This window comes from Neoarius graeffei, chromosome 3 (assembly GCF_027579695.1).
Source record: "Neoarius graeffei isolate fNeoGra1 chromosome 3, fNeoGra1.pri, whole genome shotgun sequence".
In the NCBI taxonomy this organism is placed as follows: domain Eukaryota; kingdom Metazoa; phylum Chordata; class Actinopteri; order Siluriformes; family Ariidae; genus Neoarius; species Neoarius graeffei.
Window position 1 is genome coordinate 3,211,799 of NC_083571.1, and position 15,881 is coordinate 3,227,679.

General features: G+C 43.3%; 1 protein-coding gene across 1 annotated transcript in view; it reads left to right on the top strand.

The window, feature by feature from the left end:
- Window positions 1-2,481: 2,481 nt before the first annotated feature.
- The window catches only part of LOC132883082 (zinc finger protein 665-like), a 35,242-nt gene continuing 21,842 nt past the window's right edge, over window positions 2,482-15,881 (top strand). The window contains exons 1-6 of the mRNA XM_060916269.1: window positions 2,482-3,118; window positions 9,487-9,587; window positions 10,302-10,452; window positions 10,554-10,655; window positions 11,182-11,298; window positions 14,395-15,616. Of these exons, the coding sequence (XP_060772252.1) occupies window positions 9,516-9,587; window positions 10,302-10,452; window positions 10,554-10,655; window positions 11,182-11,298; window positions 14,395-15,616 (1,664 nt within the window). The 5' untranslated portion in view covers window positions 2,482-3,118; window positions 9,487-9,515. The remainder of the gene's footprint in view (window positions 3,119-9,486; window positions 9,588-10,301; window positions 10,453-10,553; window positions 10,656-11,181; window positions 11,299-14,394; window positions 15,617-15,881) is intronic.

Consider the following 15,881-nt stretch of genomic DNA (forward strand, 5'->3'; position numbering starts at 1 on the left):
AGCATATGCACTATGTCTGTGAAGCCACGGTGTTGTAGCCTGTGCAGAAAGAGACTTGGCATTGTACTGCTCAAATAAGTATGGATTTCCTGGGAAGAGATGTCATCTTGACGGCAACATATGTCTCTCTAAAATCCCAATAAACACCTTTGTGTCAATGGTACTTTCATACACATGTAACTCACCCATGCTGTGGACACTGATGCCCCCATACCATCACAGATGCTGGTTTTTACACCTTTCTCTGATAACAAACTGGATAGTTGTGTTCACCTTTGGCACTGAGAACACGAGCAGCGCTCGAAACTAACGGTGTCCCGATGTCCCGGGGACCATAAAAAATGTCATCGGGACCCAAAATTATCATATCTGGGACAATCCCGGGACAATGGAAAAAAAACAGATCTAGAAAAAAGTTCTACATTAATATTATTTACAAAGCCGTAACACATACGTAGACATTCACCTAATTTGTCAATTTTAATTTTAAAACGTTAACAGCGAAAAATACATAGTAGCTACACTTTCGATGCACCTGCATCCGTAGGCTACAGAGCGGCGCATTCTGTTCTAGAATCTTCGGCCGGAGTCCGCATTATATGGACTTGGAATGGAATTGCTACCGCACACGCTGCGCCGACTCTTGCCAGAACAAAAATGCTTAAGTGGTTGAAGCGGACCGACCGCGGGGAAGAAACTGAAAGCCCAGACATAACGTCTCCGGGACCTTCAGGATCCAAAGTGTCATCGCCTGGTCTGCAGGCAACGCTAGCAACTGAATGAACTTAATGAACACTGTTAGACACGTTATAAAATACAACAGGAATGATGTGGATGATATTGACGGAAGATACCGTTCAACAGAATAAGTGAGTTTTCTTGGTGTCTTTCTAGTTCAGAAAGTTTAGTCAGTCAGCAGCACAACTAGGCTCGGACCTGGCACTATGTTGATGTTGCTAACATTTGCACCCACGTTTCGGCAGCGAAAGTTCATAAAAATGGATAACGGAAAGTTCATAAAAATGGATAACGGAAAGTTCATAAAAATGGATAACGGTAATGGATAACGGAAAGTTCATAAAAATGGATAACGGTAATGGTGAAAATTATAAGTTGGCTTTATAAGTACCAACAGATATTCAAGGTATAAGTAGATGAAATGAACATAAAAGGGGTCTTATTTTCAACTAAAGTGTACTGCAGATGTAGGGAGTTGAAACATTTTCTGAATGAGCTAGTTGGCCCCTTTAAATAAACGGGTATCTATTCATACAGTGAGATCGCCAAAGTTTAATAAACTGAAAATGCAATAACTGTAATTTTGAAGTAGATGATGTATAGGACATGTGTCGCTTGTGTCTTGTGACTTATTGTAAAAATGATATAAGGGGTTCAAAATCGCATAGTTACAAATATAATAGTAACTTCATATGATGGGCGGCACGGTGGTGTAGTGGTTAGCGCTGTCGCCTCACAGCAAGAAGGTCCTGGGTTCGAGCCCCGGGGCCGGCGAGGGCCCTTCTATGCGGAGTTTGCATGTTCTCCCCGTGTCCGCGTGGGTTTCCTCCGGGTGCTCCGGTTTCCCCCACAGTCCAAAGACATGCAGGTTAGGTTAACTGGTGACTCTAAATTGAGCGTAGGTGTGAATGTGAGTGTGAATGGTTGTCTGTGTCTATGTGTCAGCCCTGTGATGACCTGGCGACTTGTCCAGGGTGTACCCCGCCTTTCGCCCGTGGTCAGCTGGGATGGGCTCCGGCTTGCCTGCGACCCTGTAGGGCAGGATAAAGCGGCTAGAGATAATGAGATGAGATGAGACTTCATATGATAATATTAACCACTGGTTATTTCAGAGAGGAAAAAAATGGGGACACTATTGCTTCCATTCGGGACAATACAACACAGAATTCGGGACCACTGGGGGACACAAAGAAAAAAAGTTAATTTCGAGCCCTGAACACGAGGTCCAATTTTCCCAAAAACGAGGTGAAATGCGGACTCATCTGACCACAGTACATGTTTCCACTGTCTTTCAGTCCATCTGTGATGTGTTTGGGCTCAGACATATCAGTAGCGTTTCTGTGTATAATTGATGGAAGACTTCCTCCTTGCGTTTCTGGATGCAGTAGAGAACTGTTTTAAATGACAACGGTTTTCCGAAATACACCCAAATGGCTATATTTGTCACGTTAGAATGAGTTTCTCAGGCAGTGCTGCCTGAGGGTTCAAAGGTCACACACATTGAATAGTGGTTTCCGACCTCACCCTTTACGTACTGAGATGTCTCTGAATTCCCTGAATCTTTTCACAATATTATGATTTTGAAAGACCTAAATTCTTGCCTTGAGAAATGTTCTTTTTGAGTTAACTAACAGTTTTGGGACAAGCAGTGAGTCATGACTTGCTTGCAAACACTGAGCCTTTGGTGCTGCTCCTTTTATACCCAACCATGTTCCCAGTTAACCTGCTTATTGTGAAAATGGTGTTACTTGAATATCCTATAAACTTTTCAGTCTTATTTTGTTTCTGTCCCAACTATTTTTATTCTTTCTGAGTGTGTTTTGTGAGGATGAATGTCAGTGTGCAGGTGATAAATAAAAGCTGCTGCTTCTTCGACTCCAGCAGAGCTGCCATTTTGGGAATCATGTGATGGACTGCTGCGCGCTGATTGGTTGAAAGGGGAGTGACGGTGACTTCGTCTACAATAAACCGCGCAGCACTGTGTTTTGAATGTGAAGTGTTAAAATGAGTAACAAAACCGGGACTAAAGGCTCACAGCACACCGCCACGGTATGGAAGGGTTGGAAATTAAACAAGTAGCTCACAAAGCCTGTCAGTAAAACAGCACGGCGCGGGAGGCTCATGGACACCGTTTGGAGTTTTGGCCAATCAGCGCGCAGGACTTCAATCACGTGATTCTCAATCATGGCGGCGCCGGTGGAGGAGGCGAACTTTTCGGCTCGGTTGAGGAGCTCGGTGTGAGGGGACACTAATATTGATCTGAAGCTGCTGACATGTTGATTCGGGAAACCTTTATTGGTTTGTGATCGAGCGGAGGCGGGCAGATTGTCTCTCCTGTGTGTGTGAGAGGATGTTTACTCCGCCCCCTCTGATTCCTGAGGTAAGTTAAACTAGCTGAGCTGAGCGGCTAACAGTTAGCGGCTCAATCCCAAATGTGTGTCTCCTTCCCTGGAAGTGCAGCACACAGAGAATGATCCAGTGGAGGATTCACCCTATGGAGTTCACTACACACTCAAAGAGGAGACATTTGGGATTCGGCCGCAGGACAAACTGGGGGATTTCAGAAAATATGCGAAAACAGTACCATATACAAATGCTTAGTTTATATTGAAGGAGTTGGATAATCAAAGTTTTTATTGGCTTAAAAGTTTGATAAAAGATGTCTGTTGATAGGGTTAAAGGTTCATTCCAGTCATCATGTGCCCACATGGCCAACTAATGGCCTGAAGTATGGCGTACCAAATGGTAATTTTGTCCCGAAGCCATATTTGGGGCCCTCCTGTACCCCCACCAAAGCTCTGAGTGCCCTGAAACTCTCTAAGTACACAGTAGAGTTCCCAAATATGATGATAAATCAGTTGAAACCCCATCAACATAAAAACTTTCCAAGATATGGACCCCCAAAATGTAAAAAAAAAAATTGTCATTAAAAAATCCACTTTTAAGGGGTTAATAGCTATAAAGTTAGTAAACCTGTGCTATTTTTAGGTGCAGAATCTAATAGACAGGGCCAAAATACATAGCTATAGCAATTTACAGGTCTATATTCCCCTTAGAACAAAAGATATGGGCCTCCAAAAATGCTTGCAAATTAAGTGCGCAATTCCTGGACCCCAAAAGTGGGCGTGGCACCCAAATTTTGAAGGGCCATAACTCAAAAAACATTCGAGCTAGGACGCTAAAATTTTGGATTCTTTCATTTGACATCATAAGGCACTAAGAAAATAAAAATAAGGCAAATTGAAGAGGTGTCACTGGGGAGGTTTTGGGTATTTGTGTGAATTGACATGGAATGACCCCTGTGCGATATGGGGAAAAAATGAATATCCTGATACATTTTCTCCATTTCACGATATACGATATATTGAAATCTCCTCTAAAGGACCCCATGAAATCTAACTTTTTTACTCTTTACTGTTTTCACTATAATCCCTGCAGATTAAATAACATTCTTGGTTAACTTTACAGGTGGTTTTCAACAACACATTTTACATTTTCATGTTAGTGATTAATCACAATTGAATTGAAATAAGACTATTTTTATTCAACAAAGATGTGGCACAAACTGCAAAAACAATCTTGAAAATTTCAACAAAGGGGCAAAACAATACAGAGCTGCTCAGAGCTCAAACCAATAAAGTGCAAGCTCAACACTGAGACATTTAACCTAAATAAGAAAAGTGCTCCTTCATTAAATTATTTAAAAAAAATAGATCTCCAAGCTATTAACCTGACTACTGAGAACCACTGGAACATTCACAATAGAGAGAGAGATTGAGGGAGAGAAGAGAGAGATCTGCAAAACATAATTTTTCTCTTTGGACACTTTTGAACTGAATGTTTTCTGGCTCTGCCTCTCAGATGTGTATAATTCCGGTACTGCCTTCTCTGTAAAATGTCTGCGACCAGGCAACTCATATTTGGGATCGAGTGTGTTTAGTAATTTTTGGAAGCCTGGTTTTTCCACTATACTAATTGGGATCATGTCTTCGGCAATGACGTTAGTGATTGCATCCGTTATAGCTCTCCATCTCTGACTCGTTTTCTCATATGGGGGGCTTTGGAGAACGAGGCCGCTGCGGTCATTTGTTTAGCTCGTGGGGGGTTTTAGCTCGTGGGCAAGTAGTTCGGAGTTTAAGAGACTCTTCATACTGTACCGGGTGAGTTTTCAAGTGATGGAACATATTTGTAGTGCTGCTGCCTTTAGTGATGACAGGTTTTTTTTGCGTACTTTACAAACTGGCATTTGCTGTTCCACGTCCTCCTCGCGATATCCAAAAAAATGCCAGATGACTGATGGGGCTGGGCGGATATGCTTTTGTGCCGATTGGATTCTCCAACGATTTTTGGGTCCCGATTCAATTTAAATTGCGATTCTGATTAAACAAGTATTGCAATTCGATTTTATCAAGTATTGTGATTTTATATTTCAGTTATTGTGATTTTTCTTTCCTGAAACAAGAACAGGTTGAACCAAACACTTGATAATACATCATAAGTCATATTTACAAAAAACAATACACACATCACATCAGTTTGTGAGATTTATTTGTACAACTGTGCACCTGCCCTCACAAAAAACATTCTCATCCACCAACATCTTACAATAAACTAAACTGCTACATTAAGCTGGTCTTTAGAAAATAAATTAAATAAAATAAGTCAAAAAGTAACTGAAATAGTTACTGAAATCTTCAGAGCACAAATATGGGCCTTTAAATAAATACAAGTTCCAACTGAGTCAACAAAACATACTTAAAAATATTCAGTTCCTCCTCACTGAGCTCACTGAGTGAGTGTTAAAGAAAAGTGCTTGCCCAAAATGAACAATGACAGTGTATTGCTGAGAACAGCACACAGCTTTAATGTGAGGAGTAACGAGTGCACATGAGCTGTCTTTAAAACCATGAACTTGAGGTAGAATCTTCAACATTTAACAAGAATAATGTGTAGCCTACTGTGCTTTTGTCTGATGTGTAGCCTTCCCCAGATTGTTTTTTTTCTCAGGGTGGTGGCGAGCAATGTGCGCCGTCATATTCGTGGTGTTACCGCAGTAAGCGACTTGACCGCGACAAAGTTTACAAACGGCTTTCTTCATGTCGAGCTCTCCTGTTCCCTGCATTTTATAAAAACCAAATAGACTCCATGTGTTGGATTTGAAGTGGGACGGTGGGGGAAAGAGAGTTCAGGTGGCTCTGTGGAAGTACTCGGCTCGCTGCGCTCCGCCATTTTGTTGTATGCATTTGCTCGCATTAGGGTTACTATGGTGACCCATGTGCTTCTATTTCCGGAAGCAGAATGCAGATGACGAAAATAAAGAGACAGACCAGTGTGAACAAACGAACACAACAGGCTGGTTTGACTTTGACTGTCGAGTGTAATGGCACAGAATACATGGTCGTACAATAAAGACTGGTCGTCAAAAAAAAATAAAATAAAATAAAAAATCGCCAGAAAAAAATCGCGATTAATATAAAAATCAATTTTTTGGCCCAGGCCTAATGACTGACCCCTTACTTGTTCTTTTAGGAGCCAATTCGTCCGCTTCCATTTTTAATTTGTCGCTGAAATTGACAGAGCTTACACGGTAGCCTATGCAACACCAGCGACTGCACGAACTGAGTCAGTGCTGTAAACCGAAACTAGGAAATCTTCCCGCAAGTTCCTTTCAGCACCGAGATGTCGCCCGGGGTTGGTTGGCGAGTGTGTGATGTTATTGTTTTTTCTACCCTTAGGCAGCCTCTCACATTACTGCCTGAGGGACAGGGAGAAAACCACCGGAAAAGGTTTTAAACAAACGCAACAAACATGAAACAAACGCAAGTCGGCAGATGACCATGAAATACTTGATAGTTACGATATAATAATTTTTATGTATCTCGCACAGAATTTTCGGAGATATATCAAGTATATTCGATATATCGCACAGCCCTAGTCTGAATCTTCACTTCATATATATATATATATATATATATATATATATATATATATATATATATACCGTAAAATACCAAATAATAGCCCGGGCGATTATTTGTCTCAATCACGTAAGAGACCCGGCGCGTATTAGAGACTAGGCGGCTATTTGGAACAGGCGATTAATTCCTTCTTCACAAACACCTTCCCCAAAATCTACCTCAAAACGGGGAAAAAAAATCATTCTCAGATAGGCCTACTTTTAACCAGTATAACTTACAGTTTGTTTAGAGTTAGATTACAGATAGCACGGTGCCGACTTTGGGGAATTTTGAAGACGCAGAATGCATCTTCGCATGGCACAGTCGGGGTGGATAAAGGATAAATCACACACCTTTTCCTGTTAATGACTAGTTAAGCGCATGCTTTACAAAATAATCAAGAAACCACACCATTGTCTGTGCGCAGCACTGTGATTTAATTACTCTGCAAAGTTATGGTCACTTGCTATCACCCTCACCCATGCAGCCTCCACCCTTTGCGCTTCGCGATGTCTGTCAATCTGAAATTGCATGGAGGGCGCGACGTTGAAGCAACATAATTAGGGTGCGAAGTGTCAAACCAAAGGGTTTTTTCTTATGCTGAAAAATAAGTGACCTGCAGTGGCTACATACTGTCATCTTGCATCACGTTTCTCTCCAAGACGTCTCCCTATTTGGCCGATATGAGCCTATTCCCCGAGTGAGTTGGTACGGTGGCTCGACCCCGTAGAAAACTTAAAGTTCGGATGAAAGTTAGTTGAATAGGTTACTGACTTGTAGGCCTACATGTTGCCTGCCTGACGCGTGCTTCTGCCCAACTTGCACGACAGATTACTTGTTGAAAAGGCCCCTTGGATTAGATTGGCCGCGAGCAGACTGAAATGCATGTTAGAACGCTCTCACCTTTTTTGTAAAGCGTCTTCCAGATCCGAATGGGTAAGGGCAAGTGAAATGGTATAAGGTCTTTAATAAAACTCAGTGTGTGCTTTGACGCATGCATTCGGCAATTTAGGTCGTTTAACAGAAGCAGCAGTCCAACTTTGGAAACCCGCAGTCCTCAATGTCACCACACACGCTGGCTTTCGTTGGGTATACCCAAAGGGGTGGCTAAGACATCTGTCAAAAGTTACGGAGTTGCATTCCTCAAGAAATATTACGGTAGACCAAGATTATAACATTGAAATGGCATGTTTATTATCACGTAACAAAATGTTGTAAACAGTATTATAGAAATAATTTCATTCATTCATTCATATTGTTTCGGTAGAAAACTATGCAATGCAAAATCGTTTAAACACCAGAAAACCAGAAAAGTGCTGGGCCTCAAGATTCTAGATAGAACGTTCGGACGCTTTTTTTTTTTTTTTTTAAGACCCCGGCGAGTATTCAGAACCGGCCTTTATTTGTCACAACACACGCGTACACCCGGCCGTTAAAGGGAACTCGGCGGTTAATTGGAACTCGGCTATTATTTGGTATTTTATGGTGTATATATATTTTTTTTATTTTCAACTAGCTAGTCGGGCTGGCTAGTGACAGGAATTACCCGCCAAATGACAAATTAAGTCGCCTCGGGCAACCGGACCACCGCGAATTTCGAGCTGTGGGATTAGGCACTGCCCTGGTTTATCAAGGAAATCAGAAAACGGTGACAACTGTCCAAAGCCCCATAAAGCTGCCTGACATGATTGAAGCAGTGGGCAGAGCTGTCAGCACTCAGACTGTGGCTATTCAGAACTTGAACCGCAACATGGATAACATCATGGAGAAGCTTTTGGCTTTGCAAAGGAAATGGATTGATTCGGAGACCAGAATGGACAAACAGAGTAGTCGTGTAAAGGAATGCGTCTACTCGCCCCAAGACCAAACAATCCCAATCTTATCTGCTTTCGGCTCCCTCAGACAGCACTGGCCTCGGCCAAGGCCGTTGCTGGAACAACAACTCCCCCTGAAGATCACTGCAGTGGGACGCTCTCGCATTCCTTCCCCCACTTCTCGTGGCCGCCGCTTTTACCCCCAGTGTGACCAGCGGGTGCGCGACCAGCGCCGTCATGGCTGCAGGAACGGATGGCTGCTTGCTTGCGTTGGGTTACCTTTATCTCCACCCCCCCACCCCCAAAGTCCTGAGTTTTCATGTTGTAAAGTGTACTTGTGTTATTTTGTACTGAGGTGTTTTTTTTTTTAATGTTCCCACACTGTACTCCTCCACAGGAGCATAGTGTGGGGGTTGCTTTTTTTCTCCTCCCCACTCCTCATGTTACTCTGTATTTTTTCTTTTCATCCCTGTCCTGTCTACTCCCACTCTGTCAATTGTATGTGTATATGTAAGGACGGGTTGATGGTCAATTTCGCTGGTACTTGTGACTAGTGACAAAGGGTTCATTCATTCATAATGTTGAATAAATTTGCAGAAAACCACCAGGTCGTTTTCTCATAAACAAACCAGCGCTGATGTAGGATTCAGAGGGAGGCGTCCCGCACGCGACGTCACGAAAATCAATGTTTGCCGGGAAATCCAAAATGCCAAGTTTTTTCAGAGGCGGACCAATTCGCCTCAAATGGCTTGATTTCAACTGAATTTGTCTGGTATTGCGCAAGGGAAAAAAATTGCACAAAATGTGACAGATATTCGACCAAAGTTTCCTATAAAATAGGAGAATTACACTGATCTTGCTCCTGAATTTACCCGTGATATGCACTTTAATCATTTGTCTGAAGTGTATTAGTATACAGCTGGTTCTGGATTTTTTATTATTATTATTATTCTAATTTTCTCATGACTTATTTCTAGAATCCCGACCTTTAAGCCCAGACCTTCTAATGGATTCAACAGAGGTGGGTCCATGCTCTTTGAGAGAACCTCCACACAGCCCTGCTCCTGCTGCCTCACAGGTAACAGTTAGACAGGTGTGTGTGTGTGGTGGGGATAATAAAGGAGTTACGGATAATGGATGGATGGATGCTCTTGGTTTCATTTTTTAACAGTCTCAAATTTTGCAATTTAACAGGGGTGTTTAGACTTCGCATCCAGTGTGTGTGTGTGTGTGTGTGTAAACCTTTCTATAAATATACAACTGTAAGTTAGAAAAACCTGAAGGATGCTGTCTCGCTATTTGAATGCCAAATCTACAAACAAGTAAAGACACTCTCTCCATCTTGCTGTATCTTATTGATTACTGTAGTTGAGCTACTCTCTGTCATGAGTTTCTTGTCCACGGCACCTTATAAATAAATGTAAACAGGGTTATTTTTGACGCTTCATTTAAGCATAACTTGGGCATTTTCAAAAATTTAATCGTAATTATCTACTGCCCAACCTGAAAGCCTGAGTGTAATTTCAGTGCTGTTGTAACTGCAATAATAGAATGATAGAATAAGAAACATTTCTTTGAGATCTGGGCATGAGTTAGTTTAAATGTTTAATCAGTAACAGATATTCCTGGCTCTGTGATTGTTGTTCTGTGAATCAGATTCTGTTCCTGATAGCTTGCACATTATCCTGCTAATCAAGCAAACCAAAGTTATCATTGACTCCTCAGACAGGATGGTTGGAATCTGGTGTTGACTTTCTTTGCTGATGAATAATTATTACTGATTGGTCATTAGCTTTGTAGGGATGTGCCGACGGAAACTTGTACAGATTCAGGTGGAGAGACATCAGGCTCTGAGGAACACATCAACCCCATGGACCAACAGAAACATGTAAAGAAGGATGAACCTGTGGATGAAGGTTATCGCAGGAACACAATTCACACAGGTATTCAAACCTCGGTACAGCAGATCAGCCCCATAATCACGGACTTGTACCCTGTTTGTGTACTATTATTTATTTATTTATTTTATTTTATTTTATTTCAGGTGATGAAATTTCAGGTGAAGCAGCGCCAGGCCCTGTGGGACACGTCACACCTGTGGCTGAACAGAAATGTATAAAAAAGGAAGAAGATGAAGATTATCTCTGTAAGGCAACAGGGTGTATTATGGTCCAGATTGTCTCATTCATCTCATTATCTCTAGCCGCTTTATCCTTCTACAGGGTCGCAGGCAAGCTGGAGCCTATCCCAGCTGACTACGGGCGAAAGGCGGGGTACACCCTGGACAAGTCGCCAGGTCATCACAGGGCTGACACATAGACACAGACAACCATTCACACTCACATTCACACCTACGGTCAATTTAGAGTCACCAGTTAACCTAACCTGCATGTCTTTGGACTGTGGGGGAAACCGGAGCACCCGGAGGAAACCCACGCGGACACGGGGAGAACATGCAAACTCCACACAGAAAGGCCCTCGCCGGCCCCGGGGCTCGAACCCAGGACCTTCTTGCTGTGAGGCGACAGCGCTAACCACTACACCACCGTGCCGCCCGGTCCAGATTGTTCCTCATAAATTTTATTAGGCTACATTTGTTACCGCATTCCCCCACTGTTCTCCAGAGATTTACTTGAGGTGAAATTATTTAAATGTAATTGGTGGATTTTCAGGCGGAGAAACATCAGACTCTGTGGAAAATGTTGACCAACAGAGAGGATTTCAGAGAAAACGTGTAAAAGAGGAGGAGTCTGAAGATGAAGGTTACCTCTGTACAACAACAGTCTTGGGTTAAGTATGACTGACACTGTAGCACTCATTCTATGCAATCTATTTCTATACATCTCATTATAAAGAAAACATCTAGGAAGAGGTGAGTGTTATTGGTGAGTCAAGCAAGCTGGTGAGTGGTTGAATATGGTGGCAAAGACTGGAGGAAGCTGGTCAGCACATGATCTTAGGACATGCCCTGGGATGGCCTTTGCCACATGCCTTTTTTGAATGTACTCCTTTACACACCCATCTCATGTCATGCTCGGTGATGGTGAGGATGCTGCCTAGGAGGGTCACCATTCATGCTGTTTGCAGGGCTAATGGTGGTAGAATTAGCATCACAATGAGCATAAAATGAATTTAGTTAACTTGCCAGGGAGACAGCGTGTGCCGGGGGAAGGGTTTCCCTTTCTAAGCCGTAACAGTGTGCATACTCTGCCACAGACATCTGCTGTCCAACTGCTCAAACTGGGCTTCCATATTTTCTTTAGACTTCCTCTTGGCTTTGGTTTCCTTCACTGCTTTGTGTAGATTGTTGGAAGCCGCTTTATAGTACATGTCTCTGGTTGTAAGCCCTGTGTTGCAGGAACCCAAAGTTGTAGGAAGTGTCCATTAAAAGCCTTGCAGATGGATTGATCCACCCATGGCCTCTGGTTATGGAAAACTTTGACTATGGTGATGGTTACAGTCTCCTCCATCAGGAACGGCATGTAGACTGTTTCCGTAAACAGAATGATGTCGTGGTCAGAGCTGTGTTGGAACATTTCCCAGTCTGGATCATCCAGAGCGGCCTGTAGCCTCTGATCAGGCAGTTTAGCGCCTGACTTCGTGCATCACCGGCTCTTCCTTCCTCAGCCTTTGTTCATGTGTCAGCGTAGTGAAATGGCAGCATGGTTTGACTTACCAAGTGCCGGAGTGGAGATGGCTTTTCACCAATCAGCCATAAAACAAAAAATTACTGGCAGGTAAAGTGAATTACATTAATGATATTCCAGTGGCACCTGTCAAGGGGTGGGATGTATTAGGCAGCAAGAGAACAGTCAGTACTCGAAGTTGATGTGTTGGAAGTAGGAAAAATGGGCAAGTGTAAGGATCTGCGCAAGTTTGATAAGGGCCAAATTGTGATTGCTAGATGACTGGGTCCAAGCATCTCCAGCATGGCACATTTTGTGGAGTGTTCCCAGTATGTAGTGGTTAGTACCTACCAAAGGTGGTCCAAGGAAGGACAACCAGTGAACTGGGAACAGGTTTGTGAGTGTTGAAGGCTCACTGATTCACTTGGGGTACGAAGGCTTTCCTAGATGGTCCAGTCCCATAGAAGAGTTACTGTAGCACAAACAATTGCAAAAGTTAATGCTGACACCGTTTTTGACAGGATTAACTTTTTCAGCAGTTTCTGCTACAGTAACTCTTCTGTGGGATTGGAACATATGGGCTAGCCTTCATGCCCCTGCAAATCGGTGAACCTTGGCTGCCCATGACCCTGTCGCCGGTTCACCGGTTGTCCTTCCTGGTCTTTCCTGCTGTTATTGTTGTATAGAGATCTTGCATGTGACGTCACAGCCGATCCAGATTGTGACAGACGCCATCGTGTCGGTCAAACGCCATATTCCGCCTTCTAGTTCTACTTCTGCTTTTACTTCTACCTTTTCTTCTGGAAAACCCTACTATATACAATTCTACTACAACGGCTGCAGCTACAAGCTCTCCCTACCTGTGCACGGTTTTTATGTTTTTTGTGTGTATTTTTGCGTGTTGTTCATCTGTACCGGACTTCAATATCCACTACAACCGTATGGACTTACTGGACATTGGTTTCCAGCAGAAAATGACGGTTTGTAGCGATTTCCATCGCATGCACAACATTCCGGACGAGAAAAAAAAAAAAACATTCCGGACAAGACCAGATTGCGAGACCAGCGGGGTCTCCGTGGATTGTTATCGGAAGCAAAGCGAAGGAGGCGGCGTCGGGAGCCGAAGCAAAAGCGAGGCTACAGGCAGAGCTGGCCTGTTGACTAAGCTCAGAAAACAGCTACTCAAACCTCCACTGCCAAGCCTCTACCTCTCCAATGCCAGATCCATGTAAACAACACGGACGATTTGGAATTACCTTATTCTATAATCGGCTGGTCAGTGCTATACTCAATACTTAAGTGACTTACCCATCCAGTGAGGATCATTTTCTTGTTTACAAGATGCCACATCTGAGTCGCTGACAAATCCTGAATTTCTGTAAAGATAACTGTCCAGAGATTTCTAAGCACGCAGTGCTTCACCACTGAACAGCGAGGGAAAGTTGATGAGGTAATCATACACGTCCGGGTATTCCGCTGGCAGTTCAAAATCCGGTCGTGAAAACTCCGTCCGGAAAGCCATAAGGGTCACAAATCTGTAGATCGTTTATTTTAGACATATATCTAGTTATCTGTTCATTAGAAAAATGAGCCGTGGAGTCCGTCGGTTGAAATTGATCCATTCTGTACACGAGTGCAGCAATATTCAGCGGTGTTTTTGACCGACACGATGGCGGTTGTGTACTTTACGGTCACGTGACTGCAAGATCTCTATAGATCACCTTTTATCCCTTATCCTAACTGTGGTGATCTCTAATGTTAAGTGTGTTTTTTTCCAAACAACCTCACAATGATTGCCCTAGCTGGAGAATAAAGTAATGATGTTCAATTAGGCAGTCCATCCTTGTCGTCCAGGAAGCACTGAAACACATTCAAGTTCACACTACAAATGTAATATAGCTGTATGTGTCCTAGATCACCTCTGATTGTGGTTTGAGTGATGGGATCACAATGTGTCTTCAAGATTCATTTGACCCCATTCACACGTGCTTAATGCTGTTCATTTATGATCCATTTATCCTGGATGCTTGTTAATGTCAAGTGTGAAAGGGGCCATAGGCCTTCTGCTCATTAATGAATTAGCACTAACGGGGCCCTGGGGGAAGAGAAATCTGTTCTGCCTGGGGATCCATCACTGCCCTAAGGACCTGCTTTTCGTTTGTGTTGGCTGTTTGATCTTGTGCATCAGAGTGTTTTTAAAGACTCAAACTCCCCCATTACACGTTACATTACATTATAATGTCTTATTTTTTTCTCCAGAAAAAGATGATGCCCAGTTACAAGTCTTCTCCTGCTTCTGGTGTTCACGTTCCTATGCATCTGAAATTCATCTCTGCGAACACCTCGCAAGGTGCCACTCCGAGGAATATGAGAGACTGATCAAGTCAGGAGAGATGATTATTCAGAATCTGATGCCGGCAAGAAACTCCAGTATTCAGCAAACAATTTCTGGTCCTCTGCAAATGCAGGAAGAAGTTTATCAGTGCTTGCAGTGTGGGAAAAGTTTTACTGACCAGAATACTCTCCGAAGACACCTGCGCAGTCACACGGGAGCGAGGCCGTATCACTGCTCACAGTGTGGGAAGAGTTTTGCCCAACACCGCAGTCTCCAAAGGCATCATCGCATCCATAATGGAGAAAAGCCATACCACTGCTCAGAGTGTGGGAAGAGTTTTAATCAGCAGAATAATCTTCAGACACATCAGCGGATCCATACAGGAGAGAGGCCGTATCGCTGTTCAAAATGTGGGAAGAGTTTTGTTCGACAGAGTGATCTCCAAATACACCTGCGCAGTCACACAGGAGAGAGGCCGTATCCCTGCTCACAGTGTGGGAAGAGTTTTGCCCAACACAGTAATCTCCAAAGGCATCAGCGCATTCATAATGGAGAAAAGCCATACCACTGCTCAGAGTGTGGGAAGAGTTTTAATCAGCAGAATAATCTTCAGACACATCAGCGGATCCATACAGGAGAGAGGCCGTATTACTGCTCACAATGTGGGAAGAGTTTTATTCAACAAAGCGATCTCCAAGCACACCTGCGCATTCACACGGGCGAGAAGCCGTACCACTGCTTACAGTGTGGGAAGAGTTTTGCTTATCCCAATAGTCTCCAACAACACCAAAGCGTTCACACAGGAGAGAAGCCGTATTGCTGCTCAGATTGTTGGAAGAGTTTTAATCAACATAGTACTTTCAAAGCACACCTGCGCATTCACACGGGCGAGAAGCCGTATCACTGCTTACAGTGTGGGAAGAGTTTTAATCGACAGAGTAATTTCAAAGCACACCAGCGCGTTCACACAGGAGAAAAGCCACATTGCTGTTCGCAGTGTGGAATAAGTTTTGCCCATCCCAGTAATCTTCAGCGACACCAACGTGTTCACACAGAACAGAAGCCATATCATTGTTCAGGTTGTGGGAAGAGTTTTATTCAACAAAGTGATCTCCAGACACACCAGGTCATTCACACAAGAGAGAAGCCGTATCACTGCTCACAGTGTCTGAAGAGTTTTACTCGACAGAGTACTCTGAAAGCACACCAGCACATTCACACAGGATAGACATATGAACTTAAGCCTAGGTCACAACCGGACGTACGATTTTTTGGCCGTGCAATTTTTGGCGTTTCCCAAATCGCTGCGTTTCTTTTGTTTGTGGAGAAAGACGCACGTTGGCCGTAAGTTTTGTCTTGCAACCTGAAAAAACCGTAAGCGCCCGTAGAGTTTGTTTGACATGACAAAGAA